Consider the following 20481-nt stretch of genomic DNA (forward strand, 5'->3'; position numbering starts at 1 on the left):
AAATCTATATGTTTTTTTTATAGCATATACTATTTTGAGCGAACCAAATTTTGTTATTGTGAAAAAAAATGGATAAAAATGAATTTTGCCTGTTGATAAAATATTGTTTTTTGAAGGGAAAAAATTTGCGAATTGCTTCCTTATCCACCGTATTCTCCAGATCTGGCCACCAGCGACCATTTCCTGTTCTCAGATCTCAAAAGAATGCTCGCTGATCGACGAAACTGAGGCCTATTTTAAAGCAAATGTCAAATTGTACTACAAAAATGGCATAGAAAAGTTGGAGGGTCGCTATAATCAGTGTATAACACTTCAAGGGAATTATATTGAATAAAAAAAACTAATTTTGCCAAAACAATGTGTTTTACTATGGAAGGCCGAGGGCTTTTCAACTGACCTGTTATGATGATATCCGAAATACATTTCACGGATAGAAATTATTTACAGATTCCGAAATACAAGCTGTATCACACAAAACACCCAGATGATAAAGCACATGGAGGAACATCTATAATTATCTACTAGATACACTATGAAAGAGAGAAATTCAGCAAGAAATATTTATAGGCCACCAGTGTAACCATTGAAGAAGTGCTCGGACCATTAACATTGACTGCTATCTATTGTCCACCTAAACACAACAACTAGGCAGAACAATACCACACTTTAACACGCTGGGTAATAGATTCATTTCCGGAAGAGAGTATAATTCAAAATATGTAATGTGGAGTTCTAGACTAATAACACGAAAAGGCGGAGAATTGGCCAAAGCAATGAGAGCACATAATTTACAGCATATCTCTACTGGTGAGCCAACATATTAGCCGTCAGATAGAAATAAAATTCCCGATACCATGGACTTCTGTGTTACAAAAAATATTAATACCAAAACATGCAAAGCTTAATCATACTTTGATTTATCATTTGATCACTCACCAGTTATTATAACAGTCAACTCAAATATTTTCAACAAAAAAGAACACTTTCTTTACATAACACCACAACTAACTGGTTATTATTTAGAGAGAAATTAGACTGTTTAATATCACCAAATTTACCCCTAAAAACAGAAAGAGATACAGAAATAGCAGCAAAAAAATATAACTAAAACTATACAAGAGGCCGCATGGTACGCAACTCCTAATAGCGTGACATATCAAAACTTTAATTATATATCATTTACAATTAAACAAAAAATTGCTGAATAAACTCCAACTGATGCAACGGAATATTCTCTCTGGAAAGTAACAAAAAAGAATAAAAAACCTCAACAACATAATCCGCCCACTAAAATTGACAACAATACCTGGGCTAGGAATGATAAAGATAAACCGGAAGTTTTCTTTAAACAGTTAAAAACAGTATATAAGCCGTATCCGTCTGAAATATCTGCAATAGAAGAAAATAACACAGTTGACTTTCTTAACACACCGTTTCAAATGGATCTGCCACATGAGACATTTACTGTTAACGAAATAAAACAAACAAGAGTTAAAGAAATCAATGCTAAAAATGCCCCTGATTTTGACTTAATTACTGGAAGAATCTTAAATTAGCTCTCAGAATGTGCATCAAATTAATAACATTCATATTTAATGGTATGCTAAGACTTAATTACTTTCTTAGCCCTTATAAAGTGGCTCAAATCGTTATGCTTCTTAAACCTGGGAAAAAATCAGAAGACGTCTCCACTTATCGTCCTATAAGCCTGTTACCTGTGATCTCTAAACTTTTTGAAAAACTATACATTAAGAGACGCAAAATAATTGCAGAAGAGAGAAATATCATAAGAGCATCCCAATGCACTTACCAAACAGTTAAATGTGCGTAATGATAGCAATGACGCACTAGTGTAGTGCATAGGTTCAAACGCAAACTACTATACAAATTGATAATCTCTAGAATACGTTAAAATAGTCTTTAGAATAAGTTAGGATAGACTTTAAAATAAGTTAGAATAGTATCTGGAATAAGATTTAGATTATAAGCTGCACAGTAGATCACTTACTGAAGTGATCTTTTACATATCAGGATAGTTATATTTTTCAATTGACAAAACACCAAAACGTGACCTTAAACATGAAAACTTCGTCGTCACAAAATATAGAGAATTATTGAATATTATTAATTAATATATCTCTAGAATTATTAATATATCTCTATATTCTGTGTTCGTAGTGAAATCATCATTCGAGTTTTGTGTACTGTTCTACTCAATTATAATAGAATATTGATACTTGTGTATTCTATGATATTAGTTGAGAGAGTACAATTGGCAACACTGCACGACGAAGTGACGTTCCGAGCCGGTTAAGTTGTTTAGGTACTTCATTCTGATTGATAACAAAAAAAAGGTACATTTATTATGGTAAAGTTATTATCTAGTGCATAAGGTTTTTTGATTAAGGTGTGTTTCTGTTAATAATTTTATTTTATTTTGGTTATTTTAGTTTGATTTGATAGTGATTATATTGAGATCCAAATTTGAATTTAATTGTCGGATGTTTATTAAAAACGTTTATTTTTAAGGTTTAAAAGGTATTGTGAAGATTTGAATCATTTAAATATATATGTATAGTTTTATTAATTATTATTAGTCATTCGAATTTACTGGAAGAAATATAATAACAATTAGGAAATTAACATTTTGGAAAAATATTTCAAATATGGATTTGGAACCACATAATATATTCTCTTATTTAGCTGAACAGCGAAAAAATGATAATAATCATGAATGTTTAAGGATTTTAACTAGTTTAAATCAAAATCTCATTACAGAGCAAATTAGTTCTTCAGTTTTAGGTAAATAAACAGTAAATTTAAATGTTTGGACAATATAAAAATAACATGAGTATTTGCAGATAAATATCTATTATATATGTTCAGTAAGAAAAATGGATTATTTCCATTTATTAATAGTGTTTTGTCAAAACGGCAATTTGAAGAAACAGTTATTCAGTCCATAGAAATTATTAGTGTTTTTATAAATAATTTTTCAGATAAGTTAGAAAATTATATATTGGGTAAGAACAAATACTATATTGTTAAATATATATTAATAATGCATTTTTTTCAAATTTCAGATATAAATGAAAATTCTGTAAAAATACTAATGAGTAATACATCGGCAATCATTAAAGTAAAAACAGCAGATGTCATATTATTAAGTTTAGTCAAAATTAATAAATATATTGGAAATGAAAATGCTTATCAAAAAATATTTAGGAAAATATTTCAGCAATGTGATACTCATATTGATACTGGTATTTAAAATACTATATTTTAATGATTAAGCTAATTATCTATTTTAAGTTAAATCAAAGGAGTATGAGATTCTAGGTGCCTTTGCTGAATATTATCATTATATAATTAATGATAAAAGAGAAACGATAAATTTACAATATTTTACTAGCAGAATAACTGATCAGTTGAGTAAAAGAAAACAGGTGGGTAGATTTGATCTGAATGGAATTATTAATATAATAATAGAGTGTTGTAGCAAGTTTATTTATTGGTTTGGAGTATTATTGTAATGGTTGTGTGATTAATAATACAGATGACTTACATTTAAGAAATTTATATCAACAGATAAAGACACTTTCTAATACAAAGTCACTTGGAGCAGTAAGAAAAGCAAATAAAGGTAAATATTTATATTTCTTTTATAATTTTTGTTAATATATTATTTTAGCTGCAATGCATTTTTTTGGAAAACATATAAAGCTTTTTATAACTTATATAATAGAGGAATCTACTTGGCAGAACTGGCATAAGAGAATTTATAAGGATTGGTTTAATTTAGGAGTAGATGACAGAAAAGTTGCCGAATATACTTTGATTCAGTTTTTTCTCTGTATGTCAGAATCATTATTTGAAATGAAAGAAGATTCATGTCTACCCGTTTTAAAAGTAGTTTTGACTATAACTCATGTGAGCTCAATAATGAAAATATTTTTTAGCACTTTGTTAGCTGGTCTGAAGGTTTATTAATGGAGTCAATAAAAAACAGAAAGTTAGGGCTTCAATGTTTAAAATATTTCAGTAAGCCTCTATATAAACATAATTATGAAGAGTTTAAGAGAATATTTTTAACCATCATGCAAAATTTTGAAAGGAATTATATTATTAATGAAAGTGATAATGAGGCAACTGACATATTGCCTGATTATATTCAATGTATTGCTAGCTTTATCAGGTAAAGATAAGATACACAATTTGCTGTTGTATTAATCTTATATAAGGCGGGTCGATGTTGAAACAATGAATTGAATCAAACAAACAAGCCTGTTTTATTTAAAATGCATATATGAATAATCACATCAGAGATAGAGTTTAGTTTAAGCAGCGACTTAGGTTACGTTGACTTTAAGGGCATCAGTTGATAGAGGTTTATTGGCATAGACTTTATTTCAGAAGGATGATTTAGAAAATGCTTACAAAACAAAGTCTAGTGATGTCAAAGTATTCGCTGGTGACACGTAGCGCCGTCCTGCGGGAACCGAATATCGTAGACGCCTACGTCGTTTAATTGGGTTGGTTTGGGTCAAAATAATTCTGTTATTGTTTTGCATGCTTGCCATTGATTGCTTAAAATGACAAGTATGCTCTTTAACATAGCCTGTCACTAAAGATAATAAAGTTCATAATTTACATGTGATTCTTAAGCATGTAACTTGCCATGGTGATTCGAAATCAATGATTGAATCATAAACAGCAGGTCAAAATGATGCCCTCAAACCAACATAATCACCACAAGCTACCAACATCGATCAATCCTTATTAAAAAGCCTTATGGTTCAATGAAAATATTTCTTAAAATATTTTATAGATTTCATAATGTTACAACAATGGAATTTCACTGTTTACAAAGAGCTATAATAAACATGATTAAAAATTTTCATAAAGTGAAGCCTCTTTATCATTTTTACGTTATCAATTCAACAATGAACAGTTTCTTGTATTTAAAAAGTACAACATATTTTAAAGATTATGTAAAACAAGTTATATATCATGGTAGGTGGAAGTGTTGAAATTAATTTTTTTTAAGTGATTATCTTACAGGTGTAATTTGGAGTTGCTCTCATCAACATATAGTTGACTCAGAATTTCCTGAAGAATCTAATAAAATTGTAACTGTAAAAGATTATTTTCCCTTTTGGCGTGGATTGTTAAAAAGCACACCAAATATGTACAATGCGAATTTCCATGAAATTAACTATATATTAATTTGTATTGTACAGGAATTAGTTAATACTTTGATGGTACTAACTATTAAATTAAACATCAACATGATATTGACTGGAACACCCTATACACAAATAGAAACTAGTTACCAATTAGAACAAGAGAATGATTATGCCATATTCTTGAATGTTATAGATCTATATGAGGATATTCTAAATCATATAAACCCAGAAATGTTACGAACTTGCATCTGTAATTTAATAATTACTATTACAAAAAAATGCTTAAAATTTCAATTTGTTAGTGGCTTTTATAAACTATTATCTTTGATGTTGAATATTGGAAATAATTTAAAACTGTTTACTGAAGGTATTTTTTTTTGTTACACTATACAGCATAACTATTTTCAAACTGTATGGTTTTTAGAAAAAGAAGAAATCAAAAACTGCAGAGAAATTTTGATGAATTTTGTTCCAAAATTAATTCGAAAAATGAAACAATTTAAAGATGAACTATTAATATCATGTCTTCGAGTTCTTGTAGAAATCCCTGCAACATTAATTGAACCATTTTTGGATGAATGTATAGGTAACTAATATTACTTAATTTTTTTGATTTACATCTGTTGGGACGTTTTGCGACTTCCATAATGGAAATGTCATTTAACATTATTAAAATAATTAATTTCGTTCATTAAATTATCAAACAAAATACATTATAAATAAAAAATCAATTAAATCTAATATACTAATATAATAATTTAATCCTCTATGGAATATTTCAGCAAGATATTTTTACTTTAGTAGTGTGATCGAGTTTAGTATTAGTTCAAAAAAAATATAATAAAAGAGCCAAAGTGAAGTGAATCCAGCGGGTGGGCTATACATTTTAAACCATTAAAAAAAATTAAATTAATTATAATAGGTTTTGTATCACATCACTTGGTTCATTTTTATCATCACTCAATGATATAAAAAACTCATCATCGTAGCAACTGTTTACATCTGAAGACATGGTGTTCAATACATTTCTTTCAATATCAATATCTTTTCTATTGAGTAATTCCTGATAAATCAAAAATTTCGAATCTCTCTTGCAGTCAACTTCTCTATTCTGCAAATTCAGCAAACTTCTTCATGATGTACTTCTAAAGTATTTTTGATGCTGTATCATAGTGCTTCGTTATTCTGTCAAATAGGGCATAGTTGTCATCAGTCTCACTCTGTGTTAGTACTTTGATACAAAACCGTACACAATTTAAACAGATATTTCCACTTCAGGAGATGGCAAATGAGAATTTAAAGATACATTAAAATTATACGTAAAAAAGTCAACGAGAGAATCCAATTATTAAAGATAATTCTAAAATGTTTTTTATATAAGGATCGAATTATTTTAAGAACACTTAAGGATTATATTAAATATTTGTAGTAGCTCTTATTTATAATGATTTTGTATAATATATAATTATAGGGTTATTCAAAACAGTATTCGAATTGGGCCGAAGTTATATTCCTTTAGCGAACCTAGGTCTGACCGCTCTAGAACAATGGCAGAAAGTCATGCCCAAAGAAGATTTCGACGATTTTGCCGTTAATATCGTACCATATTTGGATAGTTATCTCAGAAGTGTTTCATTAGGTGGGTTCGATTTTAATAAAACAAATTTATGTTTAAATCACGTGAATTAATTTAAGGTCATCTAACTAAAGCAGATTATAAAACCAAAAGTCGTAAAACAGCTCAAAAATTAAATAAACGTAAAATTCTCCTTGAAATAGAACCTGAATTATTGAAATTTCAAAGGAGAATCCTTAATTTTATTGGTTGCCAGGATATGAAAGTTTGCCAGGCCTTTACATCAATAGATCACAATATGGACAAAAAGTACGTAAATCTGTAATTTTATTTAAAATCGTTTGGTTACATACCTCTAAAAATTTGTTGTGTATATATAAACTATTTTCGATCGACCCTTAAAACAAATTATTTTTCAAAATTTAAGGATTACTAGTGCCAATTACCATTTAAAACTATCATTGCCTTATGAGAATCACACATTGGATATATACCTGGAACCTTTTGCAATGAGAATTATTGAACTGTCGTTACATTCTAGTGATAGAAAAATCAGACTGATGGCTTGCGAGGTATTACAAGGCATTATTACAATATTTCTAGGAAAAAGTATGTATATTGTTTTATAAATTAGTTAAAAATATCTCAATAGTTATACAGAATGTAATAAATATTGATTTGTAGCCGTATCGATACAAGACACATTACATTCTGATCTGGAATCATTATGGAAAAGCATCTGTGTCGCATTGCTTCAGTTAGCATGCGATGTGGATGAAACTGTTAAACAAATATTTCAACCACTTTTCTACCAGTTAATACATTGGTACACATCGCCTAGTAAAAGAGAAACGAAACATTCGGCTGTATTAATCGATGTTTTAATGGTGAATAATTTAAATTTGTCTTTTATATTTTTTATAAATTATATAGCTTAGTTATGTTATTATGAAGCATTCTGTGTAAGTATCCACTATTGTAAATAATGCCTAAATATTGTTTTAGGATGGTATAACACATCCAAGAAACGCATCCTTAAGAGACTTTTCAGGCATTAGCTTTAAGGAATTTGTTAAATGGACAATAAAGCAATCAAAATCAAAAGACCTAGAAAAAGATCCAATATATATTAAATTATTAGTGAAAAAGATTCGTTATTTTAGTACATTACCGGATACAATGAAAAAATTAGGTGCTGCATTAATATTTAATAACATATACCAGGAATTTCAGAGAGAGCCTCCCTTAGTTTCTATATTTTCTATAGAATTGCTACACATTTTCTTGACTAGTCTTTCCTTAATTGATGATACAAGTGATGAAGTAAGTATGAAATAAATAAAAGGTGTAGAACCTACTATCTTTTTTACATAATTAAAAATGTATAACAATTATATAATTTACTTTTTCATTAGGAAGAGTTTATTGTACCGCAAATTAAAAAGTCAATCCTGATATTACAAGGAATATTTGAAAAGAGTTCTCATATTTTTTTGAAAAACTCAAAACGAAGGATACCTAGTGCTATTGGTAAAAATGGCATGAATGATGTGATAAAATGGATTTTTGAAATGACAGGAAGCACAAGCACAATTGCTCGGTAATAATATATTATAGTGTTAGGTGCTGGCATGTATTTAGCGTTGGCTATTGGTGAAAATGCGTCACTGTTACACATTCTAACTTTTAAATTCAATGGTTTTAACATTTCTCAATATGTTCAATGGTTTTTCTTCATTAAATAATAATTTTCCACGTAATATTACAGACATTCATTACTTTTGCTATTTAATTTGAAGAAATCTGCTGCCGCAGCCCATTAAATATTCCTAGAGACTTATAGTGATGCTCTTTCATCATATTCCAATTTTCGGTTTTAACCTCAATGACAAAGAATAGACTGGGGTGCCTAAAAAATTCTAAGTTAATGACTTGCTGGGCGAAAATTCAACTCAGTCTCAAAGGACTTTTAGACAGCTTAGCAGTTGTTGGAACAACAATTTCCGGATGTTTAAATGCGAAGGGGAAAATGAGGGAAAGCCATTTCGAACCATTTTATCTTTAGTTTCATTGATTATCAGATAAAAAAAGAAAGTTTTACGTGACATGATGTGGGATCTGCAATATACAGTGTATTATGACCTGTTAAAACCGAATTAAAATAAATTGTTTGTTGCAAAACAGAATAGGAATAGCGAATAACAGTAATAGTCACCGTGTTGTCATAAATATAGGAAAATATTATAGATCGTAAAATATTTTGACTAATGTGTGATTATGTGTTAATCTCATTGAAGGATTTTTAATGTTAAAAAATTATGTAAATACATAATATAAAAATAAAACTACATTTTCTTCTTGTTTCTGCCGTCGTCATCAAAATATATGAATAACTTAACATATGATGAAAAATGAAAAAGTTAATTTATGTGGAAATATTTAGGATTCAAGCTGGCTGAAATTGGAAAAACTCAATATGAAAGAATCACAATTTGAACATTCTCAAAAACTCGATAAAGTAACTTAGAAATACGTGAATACGCTTGGAAAGTTCTAACCATCACGCAGTATTCTGTGTAATTTAAGAGGTACGAGGCTGACAATTTGTGGATCACTTTAAAAGAATGAGTTGATTGAATGGTTGGAAAAGAGATAGTAACACCTAGTGAAATGTTAGTAGTAGTTAATGCTTTGAATCGTAAATGTAGAATTAGTTTTTTAAATAAAGCCTTGAGTTTTAGAACTGCGGTAGTAAATTTCTGCATTGCAACATTTATCGTGTTATTGTAAATACTGTGTTAATACATGCTATTTTTATTATTTCAGACGCATTTCAATGAACTTATTTATAAAACTTGCTCCTATTTATACAAGTGAAGATGATTTGGCACAATTTGTTAAAAGTAATTTTGAAAATGCTTTAATAATTTATGAAGTTCTAGAGGATACTAATTGTATTACAAAATGGCTTCAATCATTTTTACGCCTGTTGGATGGATATCTGTTTATTATAAAAAACTCTTTGTTGTCTGTTGATTTAAATAATCAAAAATCAATCATTTGTAATTTGATAAGGGAGTTCAGATTAACCAACTACGAAGGTATTTATAATGTTCAGCCTGTATTTTCAAATAAGATTAATATTCACTTTCTTGAATTGATTGATTTTCTCATTCATTATTTGAATAATTACTTCATTATTCAAAGAAATGGATATTGAATATTAATGCCATATGGAATATTTACATACTATTTTACAACAAATTCTAGCCCAATATTATTAAAAAATGATTAATAATGAGGATTTATATTTTATAGGGAAAAACAATCAGAAATATCTTACCTTGAAATCTTCTTGTTCACTAGCAATATTGAAATTATCGGTTACTTTACTCGAAGATCCAAACATGCTAAACAGATGTGAGTCATTTTGGAATAATGATGTTTGGATGATAATTATAAACTGTATGTTTGAAACTGACCATTTAAATGATGTTCAAAATAACACTGAATATAATAACACTCTTACCAAGTTTTTGAACGTGCTTTCTAAAACATCAAATGTATCCAGTGATTTTATTAAAAAAGCACGAGATTATGTTGTAGAAAGATTTTCAAAAGAAGTGGTACCTAATTTAAAGGGACCCGTAAGCAGAAAATTGAGAATGTTATTAAAAGGTAATTTAATGACCAAATCATTTAAATTTAATTCTGAAGTGTTCTCTAATAGAAATTAAATTTTAGGTCTTATAATGATACAAAGAAGCGAATTGGATATGTATTTTAAAAGTGAAAGTTTTTCACAGGGCGTTGCAGATAGAATAATGAATCTTTACCTGGAGTATAAAAATGATACCGTAATTTTTGTATGGGAATTGTCAGATAGTGTTGTCGAATATATAAAATTACTATTAGAATTTGGATTGTCAAATATCAACGAGTTGCAAATTTTGTTTAAACATCTGCTCTGTAATTTTACAGTTTCGTATTCAAAATCCGCTAACAACGAGTTATTCGGAGTTTATATGTTTAAAACTTTCGATAATGTTTTAGTTCATGTTGTTAAACACTTTAACTTATTCTTAGAGAGTAATCGAAATGTGGAACAACTAACGAAACTGACTATTTATGTAATAGATTATGTAAAAGATAATAATCTTCAAATAGATTTTCCCAATTTTTCAAAATCAATATTGGATGGTTGGGTCGTATTCCAACGCTATTTCGATGAGGGGGCTATAAGTTTAGGTGTGTTTCAAAACTTAAGTTGTAAATAATATTTAACTGTATACTTTATTTTAGGTTTACAATTTGTTATGCATTTTTATAGAGCTTTTGGCGACAGTTTAGATATAAATAATTATACCCTTTTAAATTGGGCTATGAAACTAACCATAGATGATAGTGAAACACAAGATCGGCTCACATTATATATGGATATATTTTATACTGCAGCATCAACTCATACAGATTCTGAAGAAACAACTAAGCTTATAAGGTACAATTACTATAGTCCTTCCAATAAAACAGCCAATGCAGATCATAGATGATCATTATAAATTTGTCCAGTTTATCCTAGTTAAAAACAGATAGATTGTGTCGGAACATGTAACCGAATCAGTCTAGAACTCTACTTGTATTGGTACTGGGTCGACAATATTGACAAATGTCTACAAAATTCTTCAAAACATGAGTGATAATAATTAGTGGTTACAAACCAGAAAATGTAAACCAAAATTCTAAATAATTGCGGCAACATTGCAACGTGTTCACTTATGATGGCGTGCATTAGCTGTTTTATTGGATATACTATATATTATTTATTAAATACTTGCTTTAAACATCAATGGTGAAATCTCTAGTTATGAACTTAAAATAGGATACATATGTATATGGTATATTTGCTACATTATAAAAAATTTGGGGTATTAAAAGGGTTTGTTTTAAATTTACATAATTGTTTATAATTACAATTGTTATTATTACAATTTGTTTACAATTTACATAACTGTTTTCGGTTGCGTTTTTGAATATACCGAAAATAGACGCAGTTATATCTCCTCAAATATCCAGTGCCATATTAGTAGCCTAGTTATAACCTTTGTTTATTTTGATTTAAAAGCTATTTTATTTTATGGAAACGAAAACTGTTGAACGGCGAGCACAAAACAATACTGAGGTTTCAAATCAATTTTAATATAAACGAAACTCCTATGTCTAACACAACAAACGGCCTCGTTCTTAATAAACATTTTCGTAGCCAGGGCCGTATTAATCTCGCGATATATAACCGTTTTGTGCTCGCCGTTCAGCAGTCGCCACTTTTTTCTTAATAATAAAATGTCCTAAATGTTCGAATGTTCTATTTCAGAAACCTTATTAAACGAATTGAGAACGAAGTTGAATCCAAGGAAAATTCTCCCACAAAAAGAATTATATTAGACAAAATGTTAGCTATTTTGCCACAAATTAAGAACTATATCATTTTTGAATATTTCATAAACAACTGTTATGATCAAGATAATTCTGAGCAAGAAATGACTAGCTCCCTAGAAACTTTTATGTACAATAATAATGTCAAACACCAATCAGTCCTTTTGATTACTTATCAGACCATTAGGAATGAAAATAATTTTAATAAGAAAATGTTCTTAACAAAAGAGATTTTGTATCCTATATTGATATACTCTAATTATGCTGATTGTATGTTGTTCTTGAATCAGCATCTAGGAACAGCACTTGAAGAAAATCTTGTTGATTACGGTAATGGAATTCTTACACTGTTACTTATTGAAATTTTGTTTTTAAAAGCACCATCAAATGTATTAGAAGATAATCAGTTAATAAAAGAACAGTTTGGTGTTAGCAATTTGACTAAACAGGTACTGAAACTTGTTTTAGATGCCTTTAGATTGACAGAGAATACAGGTAATATTACAGTTAAGAATTATGATTAATTATTAACCCTACTAAGTCATGACTGTGGTCATTTTTAGGTGATAAAATAGAACAACTTAGGCAGTATAAATGCAGTGCTTATAAAACCTTTGCATCTATTGTGGCCAATTTTAATAAAGCCAGTAATTTTTTAAATAAGCTTTTTATTAGACAAGAAAACAATCGTGATATTCTATGGAACGCTGTAATAGATACTAATATTGTGTATACATTTTCAGTGGATTTTAACTCATACCCAAAAAATAAGAAAAATCTAATCAGTTTTAAACAACATATTGAGAAAAATGAAGAGGAAAATAACATTTTAAGGTATTTCTTGGACTTGTTTCATGTATTATTGTAATGTTAATTTATTTATTCATCATTCAAATTATTACAGAATATTATTAAATCTATATATCTTGTAATATAACAACGTATTTTATCCTTAGGTATATAGAATCTCCAATGCTATTTAATAGCTCCTTGAGTGAAGATGTTACAAAATATGATTTTACATCAACAATATTAAGACATAATAAAAATAATGTTTTAAATGAATCTAATGTTCAGAAGGTAATTTGTTAACTGAATTTGTATTTAAATTTCATCAGTATACAATCATATGCATATATAATTTATTATGTAGGGTGTAGTTTATCTAGAATCAACAGATTTAAATAAACATGAGTTAATGGCAACTGTATGTGGATTGATTGAAGATATTTTTAATAAAGGAATTAACAAACTACCAGTTGAAAATGAGCATTTTGTGGAGTTTCCAAATTGGATGGAAGGTAAATAATAGATAATATATTGATATAAACTAAACTATGAGCAATTTAAAATATACAAAATGCTCTTTAAACCAACGCTTTAAGTGCTATATAATAAATAATTAGATTTCATAAATATTAAATTAGAATATACCCTCTCTAACAAAATGTGTCTGAAATTCAGTAACACGTGATTTTACGGATTATGACTTTAATTAATATTTTATTTGAATGAATACTTTATAATTATCTATTTTATGCTGGACCATTTTAGAATTATAGTGATTGGATCATTTTGTGTTACAGCTAACTAAAAACATATAGATTTAATTCTAATAGCGCCATCTATGTGCAGGCCGGGGACTTTTCAATTGACCTGTTATATTCCCAGATGGTTGGCTCCGTTTCATATACGATAGTTATGCTTGTAACATATTTTATAATAGCACAGTTTATATATCCAAAATTGTGTTGTGTGAGTACAGCTTCCATCGTATCATTCGTCAAGAAACTAGCGTTGTTGGCGTAATGGTCAAGGCAACAGAACGGTCTTCTTATTATTGCAATAGTCGCGGGTTCGAATCTTGCTGGGACATGGTTGTAAATTTGCGTTTGTGATTGTCTATTATTGTAATTGTCCATGAGACAAGGGTGCAAAATCCGACGAGCGTAATATATCAAACAACGACCTCTAAAAGTTCAGTCTGTTCACAATGCCATGTATATATTGTAGTTGGAAAAGTCGCCTAAAACTCGTTTTTACGAGCTCTCTTTTAGGGATATTCTCTACATAAATGTTTAATAATAACTGGAAGCCTGTGGAAATCTTGTAGAACAACTAATTATATTAATTACCAAGTCATGCTTGCGGCCTTAACTTGGAAGGTACCTGTCCGAAAAGATTTGATGAAGATGAGTAGCTCCTAGGGTAATGATAAGTTAAATTGATGCCATCGAAATAACATCCGAGTATACTTATTATAAACTGCACAAAGCAATTAAACTCAAACATTGCAAATTTTTAAACTATTTTGCAGCATGACAACTCTTGAGCAAAGTTACCCAATATCTATATTCACCAGATACATTATTGATGATGCATGATATCACATACAGCATTTTTGTTCGTATTAGGGTACCTGAAAATAACTCAACCTAAACCTGTTTTAAACCTGTCTTTCAAGTTTTGCATTAGAGCATTAACTCTAAAATGATGACTATTAAGCGCAGCACTACAATATGACATTTAATTATTGAGTATATGATAGGTATTTTAACTATTTTTTTAATATTTTAGGTATAAGAAAGCTGTTGTTAGATCCATCAACTCATAAGAATGTAAAATTGTTCTGGATTAAAGTTATTCAAAACAAAAATAACATATTCAAACATTTTGCTGCCTATTTCATTAAACCTTTATTGCAGTTTTTGATTGATAAAGTAGCCGGCGACGATTTGAATTATTATGTGACAGATGTGGTAAGTTATTAAAAAAATATATTATAGTTTTATAAACATATTTATTTTGAATATTTTTATGCACTAATCATTACTCTTGAAATATTTCTAAATATATTTTTATTAATCTTTTACAATTTTAATAGGTTACAATTTTGGTTCAGTGGTCAAAGGATGTGGTACTCACTGAAGAAAATGCTAAACTAGCTTCAATGGTTTTGGAGATGTTAATGGATATGTTAGTAAACGAACGTAAAGATATCTATAAGAATAATCTGAAATTAATTGATTCTTTGGCAAAATATTGGAAAAGTATAATTAAATTTCCACATAGGGCGGTACTAAAAAGATTGTATCAAACAGAAAATCAAGAGATTGAAATAGGGTTGCATTTGTGTTTAATGTTTCTGGTAAGAACTGAAATTAAAAAGTGTAAAGTAGTTAGTAGATAACGCCTTATATTTTAGGTTAATGAGCTTTCACCATGTGAAGAGTCTGAATTCGCTAATTTTTGGAAAAAACTGTATGAGATTTTGTCATTACCAAATTCAGCTATATTTAAAATTTGCGCTGAAGTTATAGGTTTAATGTTGAATCATCAAAAAAACAATGAAAATATTTTCCAAATCTCTAATGAAATTACAAAAACATTACTTAAATATGAAAATGATAAATATGCTAACGCTTTGGAAGGTAAATCAAAAATATAAATATTGGCACTTGTGTTTCTTATTTATTTATTTTTATGAAACAATTCTATCCAAGTTGAGATTTAAGGTATTAGTCCTAAGCCTAAATTAGTTGTTGATGAATGTAATCCCACTGGGGTGCACTACATATATTTACAACTCAACTCACACTTGCAACTTTTGTGTAAGTTTGTTACACAGATGCTTTAATTGATCTTAATTTGACTTATAAAAAATATTTGTCTTATCAACCTTTGAATAATGATCACCGTTTTCAAGTACTGTGCTATAAGTGTCAAATACTGTGCTCCATATTTTCATGTTAAGGTACTCTCAGTTCATATTTCTTAGCAAACTACACTCTCCTCACTAGCCATAGATACATCTTTGACCACGCCTTTATTTTTACTGTATCATTAGGCCTTGACAATCTTCTAACAGTAATTATATTAAAGCAAAGTAATTCCAAGTACATAACCCATCATGTAATTTAGCATAATTACATTAATTTAACATATATGATCGTTTAAACATAATCTGTTGCATTTATTTCAAAATGAAAAAATATAACAGAAAAGTAAAAAAATATTATTGAATCAATTAAAGAAGTCAGGTTGAAAATAATTGATTAAATTAATAGTAATATGAGTAAAAAAATTGCATAAGTTTTGTTATTGAGGTTCATATTAAACACGAAGTGTTTTAGGTATTGTAGCCCATTATCCAGATATTCTCGACAACAGACACTTTGTTGCAATATTTAACAAACTTCATAATTCTAACTGTACGCTCCAAACGACTTTTTTGCGAATTATTTTGAAAGGAGCGGAATTCCTACACATATATTCAGATTTTCGAAATGAGAGTTGGTGTACATTACTAAAAAGCCAGCATGATGAAGTTCGACTGATAACTTTAGAGATAATGTTAAAGGTAAAGAATTACTTTTATTTCTTTTTTATTTATTCTATAATTTACTGCCATGAATTAAATCCAAAAATGCAAGTAATTTTCATTCCGATCATATAAACACTTTTTGTTTTTTTTTTAACGTTTAAACAAGAGCAATATATTATGTCGGGGATACAAATTCACTGTTCTCGTTTGTCTTTCGGTAGACTCAAACTTGCCCACAAGTAAAAATCTACTTGTCAACCAACCAAGAGGTTACCACCTTAGGACTTCACCACTCAATGAAATTTTCAATATAAAAAAATTTGAAGACGTTCGATCTGACTAGATAATACATATTTGAGATAGACACTGGAGCCGTATTGAACGACTATGAATCAGCATCTTATATAGGAGATTCTTGATAGGAAGTGGAAGCCTGCTAACCTAATTGAAAAGCGTGAACAGCAAATTGATGATTCCTTTTGAAACCTTTTTGAAGAGACCTCTGAATCTAAACTTCCGGTCAAAGACAAGACGGAGATAGGTGGCTTGATCCAACCATGGAATTATTAGGGCTTCTCGATTTTAAGACATGAAATGCATGACGCAAAATTCATGAAAAAATATGGCCTTGGGGTTTTCTAAAACTTGACTTGCAACCTCCAAAAATGTAACCACTGGACCGTCTCTTAGAACTGTTTCTATGCTTTGAGCACTGCTACTCTCGAAGGAAGATGTATGTTTATATTAGGTTAGATAAACAAATATAGCTATCGACTTTAGGTAGAGAAATCGTGAATGAAAAATCGGCTTGCGCTTTGAAATTTTAACTTTATGTAATTTGATCATAAATAAGTAAGTTATTCCGCATTTTTACTTATTTGTATGTTATATTTTAGACCTTCTCTATAATAAAAGAAGAAGATGTATTTGTTGATATAATAAAAACAATTATCGATAGTTTATTTTATGCAAATGGAGTGTTCAGAGTAAGAACTTTCACACTAATGATGGATATATACAAGCAGGTTAAAAGAAACGATATAAAAGAAATTTGTAGAGAAGTATGAAATAATAAATTGTTTTATTGGATGATTTTAACTTCATTATGTGTCTGAATTTCAGGCGTTAGTGCAAGGTCTGTCTGATAACAGTATTGAAATTCGTGATAGGATATGGAAATTTTGGGAAGAAAATGAAAACATCTTTATTCCCTCGAATATAGTCGAAAAATTCATTTTTCTAATGGAGAAATTTTATATTCCTAAAGTGGAAGATCAATTTTTAGGTTCGTATTCTTAACTGTTAAGCTTAGGTATAGATGGACAATCGATCTTTATAGTTTAGGGATTATGTGTTTATTAATATTTCTTTTCATGATAGTATATATATTTTCGTTATAAACGCATTTTATGTTTTTATTTGAAGACATATTAGCATATGATACTATTGTTTTAATATGATATAAGATAGTATGGTATGAGTAGAAATAAGTTTAGAGGAATTAACTAGTATTCAATCTCATCAAACTACATTTCATCTTGTAATTCTATTGTTGAACCGTCATCGGATCTATATTAAAATTAATGTCTCACTTCGTTCAAGTATAAGCAACATACTTTCTAACCGTGTCGCGTTCTATATCGGTACAATTTTGCAGAAAGAACTGCTTTTTATTTCCATTTAAAAGAAAGTGCTTGAAACTGCACACAAATAATTTATTTTATTCCTCATACCACTCACTTGGTTTCAATTCATTTTAACATAAACCCACTCTAATTGAAACACGCTATAATTATATAAACATGATAGACATTAATTATATTAAAACATTTTTTAACTTATTTAATATCTATAGGTAACATGGGTTATTATTTATTAAGCTCTTTAAAACACGAGGAATTAGATAAACCATTGTTTGACAATCCGCTACAAGACTGTAAATTTGAGGATTATGTGCTGACAACCCATTGGAAGTTAGTATAATTCAGTCATATTTGCTAAGTTATAGTAATTGTGCTTTTAAAGACTGCAGCATCAGAGCGTTGTTCCGATGTTTGCTAAAACAGCTAGATCTTTCTCAAAGAGTGCCGCCTTACCCAGTACATCTTCTACTTACAATCAAATAAGGGTTACCCAAGAAAAGTTAAGTTTTATTCCAACCCAAAACCCCGCCTGGGATAATTATTTATATAATGTGACTAGTTTGAATAGTGGTATTTTAAAGGTGAATATGCGAGTGCTATATGTTTTTTTTTTAAGACCTAACATATTTTAGCCAAACAATGAATTTTTGGATTCAAACCAAATTCAATCAACTAAAGAGTTTCAGCAAAAAAAAATTAGGTTCCTTAAGGACAAGTCTAAAACGGCCGACTATTTTGCCAACAAAGCCACCACTGAGAAAATTCAGAAACATGAGAAAAGGTGAATATTTTTAATAATCTTTGATAGTTCATTGAATAAAAAATATTCATAGGTATATTTAAATTGTTATTCCATGGATTATCCATAATACACTTATTCTAAATAAGTATTCGGCTTGTTAATAACTAATTAATTGATTGCTGTAAATTAATGTTAATTCTATAGGTATCAAAGTGCAAAAGAAAGGGAGAAACAAGTTACCCTCTATAGAAGCTATAGAATTGGAGATCTACCCGATATACAGATTACTTTAAAATCCATTATTACCCCTTTAAGAATGCTAATTTTGGTAAGAATAGGATAGGTTTTCATTTTTGTTTTCAAAAGTTTACTGAGGAATGATAATTTTTATATTTTATTGGTTTTTAAATTTTACTATTTGTGGTTACATTATAATTATTGATCATTGAAATTATAATAATTCATTACAGTAAAAAAAACTATTAAGAATTGAATGTATATCATGTTTATGATATGCTCTGCTAGAATACTCAATAAAAGTAATCAAATAACAAAATATTGCATGATGAATACTTCTTCTGAGATTATTCTTAACAATCATTTAACTGTGATAGTAGAATAAAACTTACAACATGTTTATATAGATTAGTTTTGTTTCAGCATGATGGCGAAATAGCAAAAGTATTTATCTCTTTTATATATAAAACAATCTTAAAACAAATCAGCAATGAGGGAGAAGACTTTGTGGAGAAATTATTCAATTGTATTAAATCCATATTTCACCACTCCACGCATTTTAATAATACCTTATTCTCCACATTATTGGAAATTTTACTGTTCAGCAAAGATCGTTGCCGTATGGATCCCCATTTATTAACATCAGTATGCCAGCAGAGTGGTTTGTTATCATTAGGTGCGTTGCTGCTTGAGGATTATGTCGTTTTACTGGACGCTGAACCAAATGGCCCAAAAAAAGGTATTTTAGCTGATGATGAGAAAATGGCATGCTGGGTTAAATTGGCAGAATTATACAAGGACATGCAAGAATGGGATATGGTAAGTATTTGAGAATTATATTTTTTAATTGTACAGTAAAATTATTTGATTGACAAACTAAACTGAGTACTCAAAACAAGCAGTAGATCATTTATGGCAAAACTCGGACGTGTTCAACCAGCTATGTCAATTAGAGCCTGTATTATTTATAGAACCAATACCACGCAGAGAGTGGGAATTATTTCTAGAATCTTTTGTACACATTTACAAGTAAAAGAAGCCCTACTGTTACCGGAGCATGGAAAAATAATAAGTCACAGCAGACGTAAACGCCAAAAGGCAAGAGGATAGTGAAAACCATGATCAATGAACAATTTAATCTTATACATAGATAGATCAATAGATATATATAGATCATTTCCAACCAAGCCTCTGTCTGGGTGTGGCGATTCTGAATTATTCCGACAAAAAGAATAAGCACATTGATCGGTCTATGATTATATAAAAAAAAAAGAATTGTTAGAACCGATTTGGTGAATGTGTTTGGACAATTAATTTCTAGAAGTCGCTCTCTATTTATT

At 29.1% G+C, this 20481-nt stretch overlaps 1 protein-coding gene across 2 annotated transcripts in view; it reads left to right on the plus strand.

The window, feature by feature from the left end:
• Positions 1–2308: 2308 nt before the first annotated feature.
• The window catches only part of LOC143206637 (DNA-dependent protein kinase catalytic subunit), a 32535-nt gene continuing 14362 nt past the window's right edge, over positions 2309–20481 (plus strand). For both annotated transcript variants that reach the window (XM_076419252.1, XM_076419253.1), the window contains exons 1-37: positions 2309–2393; positions 2451–2538; positions 2598–2802; positions 2862–3023; positions 3084–3263; positions 3313–3446; positions 3490–3643; positions 3692–3909; positions 3960–4195; positions 4829–5013; positions 5062–5553; positions 5611–5772; positions 6658–6825; positions 6882–7071; positions 7190–7371; positions 7447–7649; positions 7768–8085; positions 8178–8362; positions 9589–9863; positions 10081–10440; positions 10507–11010; positions 11065–11260; positions 12134–12690; positions 12759–13029; positions 13152–13275; positions 13349–13496; positions 14773–14954; positions 15080–15343; positions 15401–15626; positions 16329–16555; positions 17416–17580; positions 17642–17804; positions 18375–18492; positions 18545–18743; positions 18795–18943; positions 19109–19232; positions 19565–19960. In XM_076419252.1, coding sequence (XP_076275367.1) covers positions 2667–2802; positions 2862–3023; positions 3084–3263; positions 3313–3446; positions 3490–3643; positions 3692–3909; positions 3960–4195; positions 4829–5013; positions 5062–5553; positions 5611–5772; positions 6658–6825; positions 6882–7071; positions 7190–7371; positions 7447–7649; positions 7768–8085; positions 8178–8362; positions 9589–9863; positions 10081–10440; positions 10507–11010; positions 11065–11260; positions 12134–12690; positions 12759–13029; positions 13152–13275; positions 13349–13496; positions 14773–14954; positions 15080–15343; positions 15401–15626; positions 16329–16555; positions 17416–17580; positions 17642–17804; positions 18375–18492; positions 18545–18743; positions 18795–18943; positions 19109–19232; positions 19565–19960 — 7953 coding nt within the window. In that variant the 5' untranslated portion in view covers positions 2309–2393; positions 2451–2538; positions 2598–2666. The remainder of the gene's footprint in view (positions 2394–2450; positions 2539–2597; positions 2803–2861; positions 3024–3083; positions 3264–3312; positions 3447–3489; positions 3644–3691; positions 3910–3959; positions 4196–4828; positions 5014–5061; positions 5554–5610; positions 5773–6657; positions 6826–6881; positions 7072–7189; positions 7372–7446; positions 7650–7767; positions 8086–8177; positions 8363–9588; positions 9864–10080; positions 10441–10506; positions 11011–11064; positions 11261–12133; positions 12691–12758; positions 13030–13151; positions 13276–13348; positions 13497–14772; positions 14955–15079; positions 15344–15400; positions 15627–16328; positions 16556–17415; positions 17581–17641; positions 17805–18374; positions 18493–18544; positions 18744–18794; positions 18944–19108; positions 19233–19564; positions 19961–20481) is intronic.

This window comes from Rhynchophorus ferrugineus, unplaced genomic scaffold, assembly GCF_030347505.1.
Source record: "Rhynchophorus ferrugineus isolate W39M unplaced genomic scaffold, kcgeb_rfMv2 rfM1, whole genome shotgun sequence".
NCBI lineage: Eukaryota > Metazoa > Arthropoda > Insecta > Coleoptera > Curculionidae > Rhynchophorus > Rhynchophorus ferrugineus.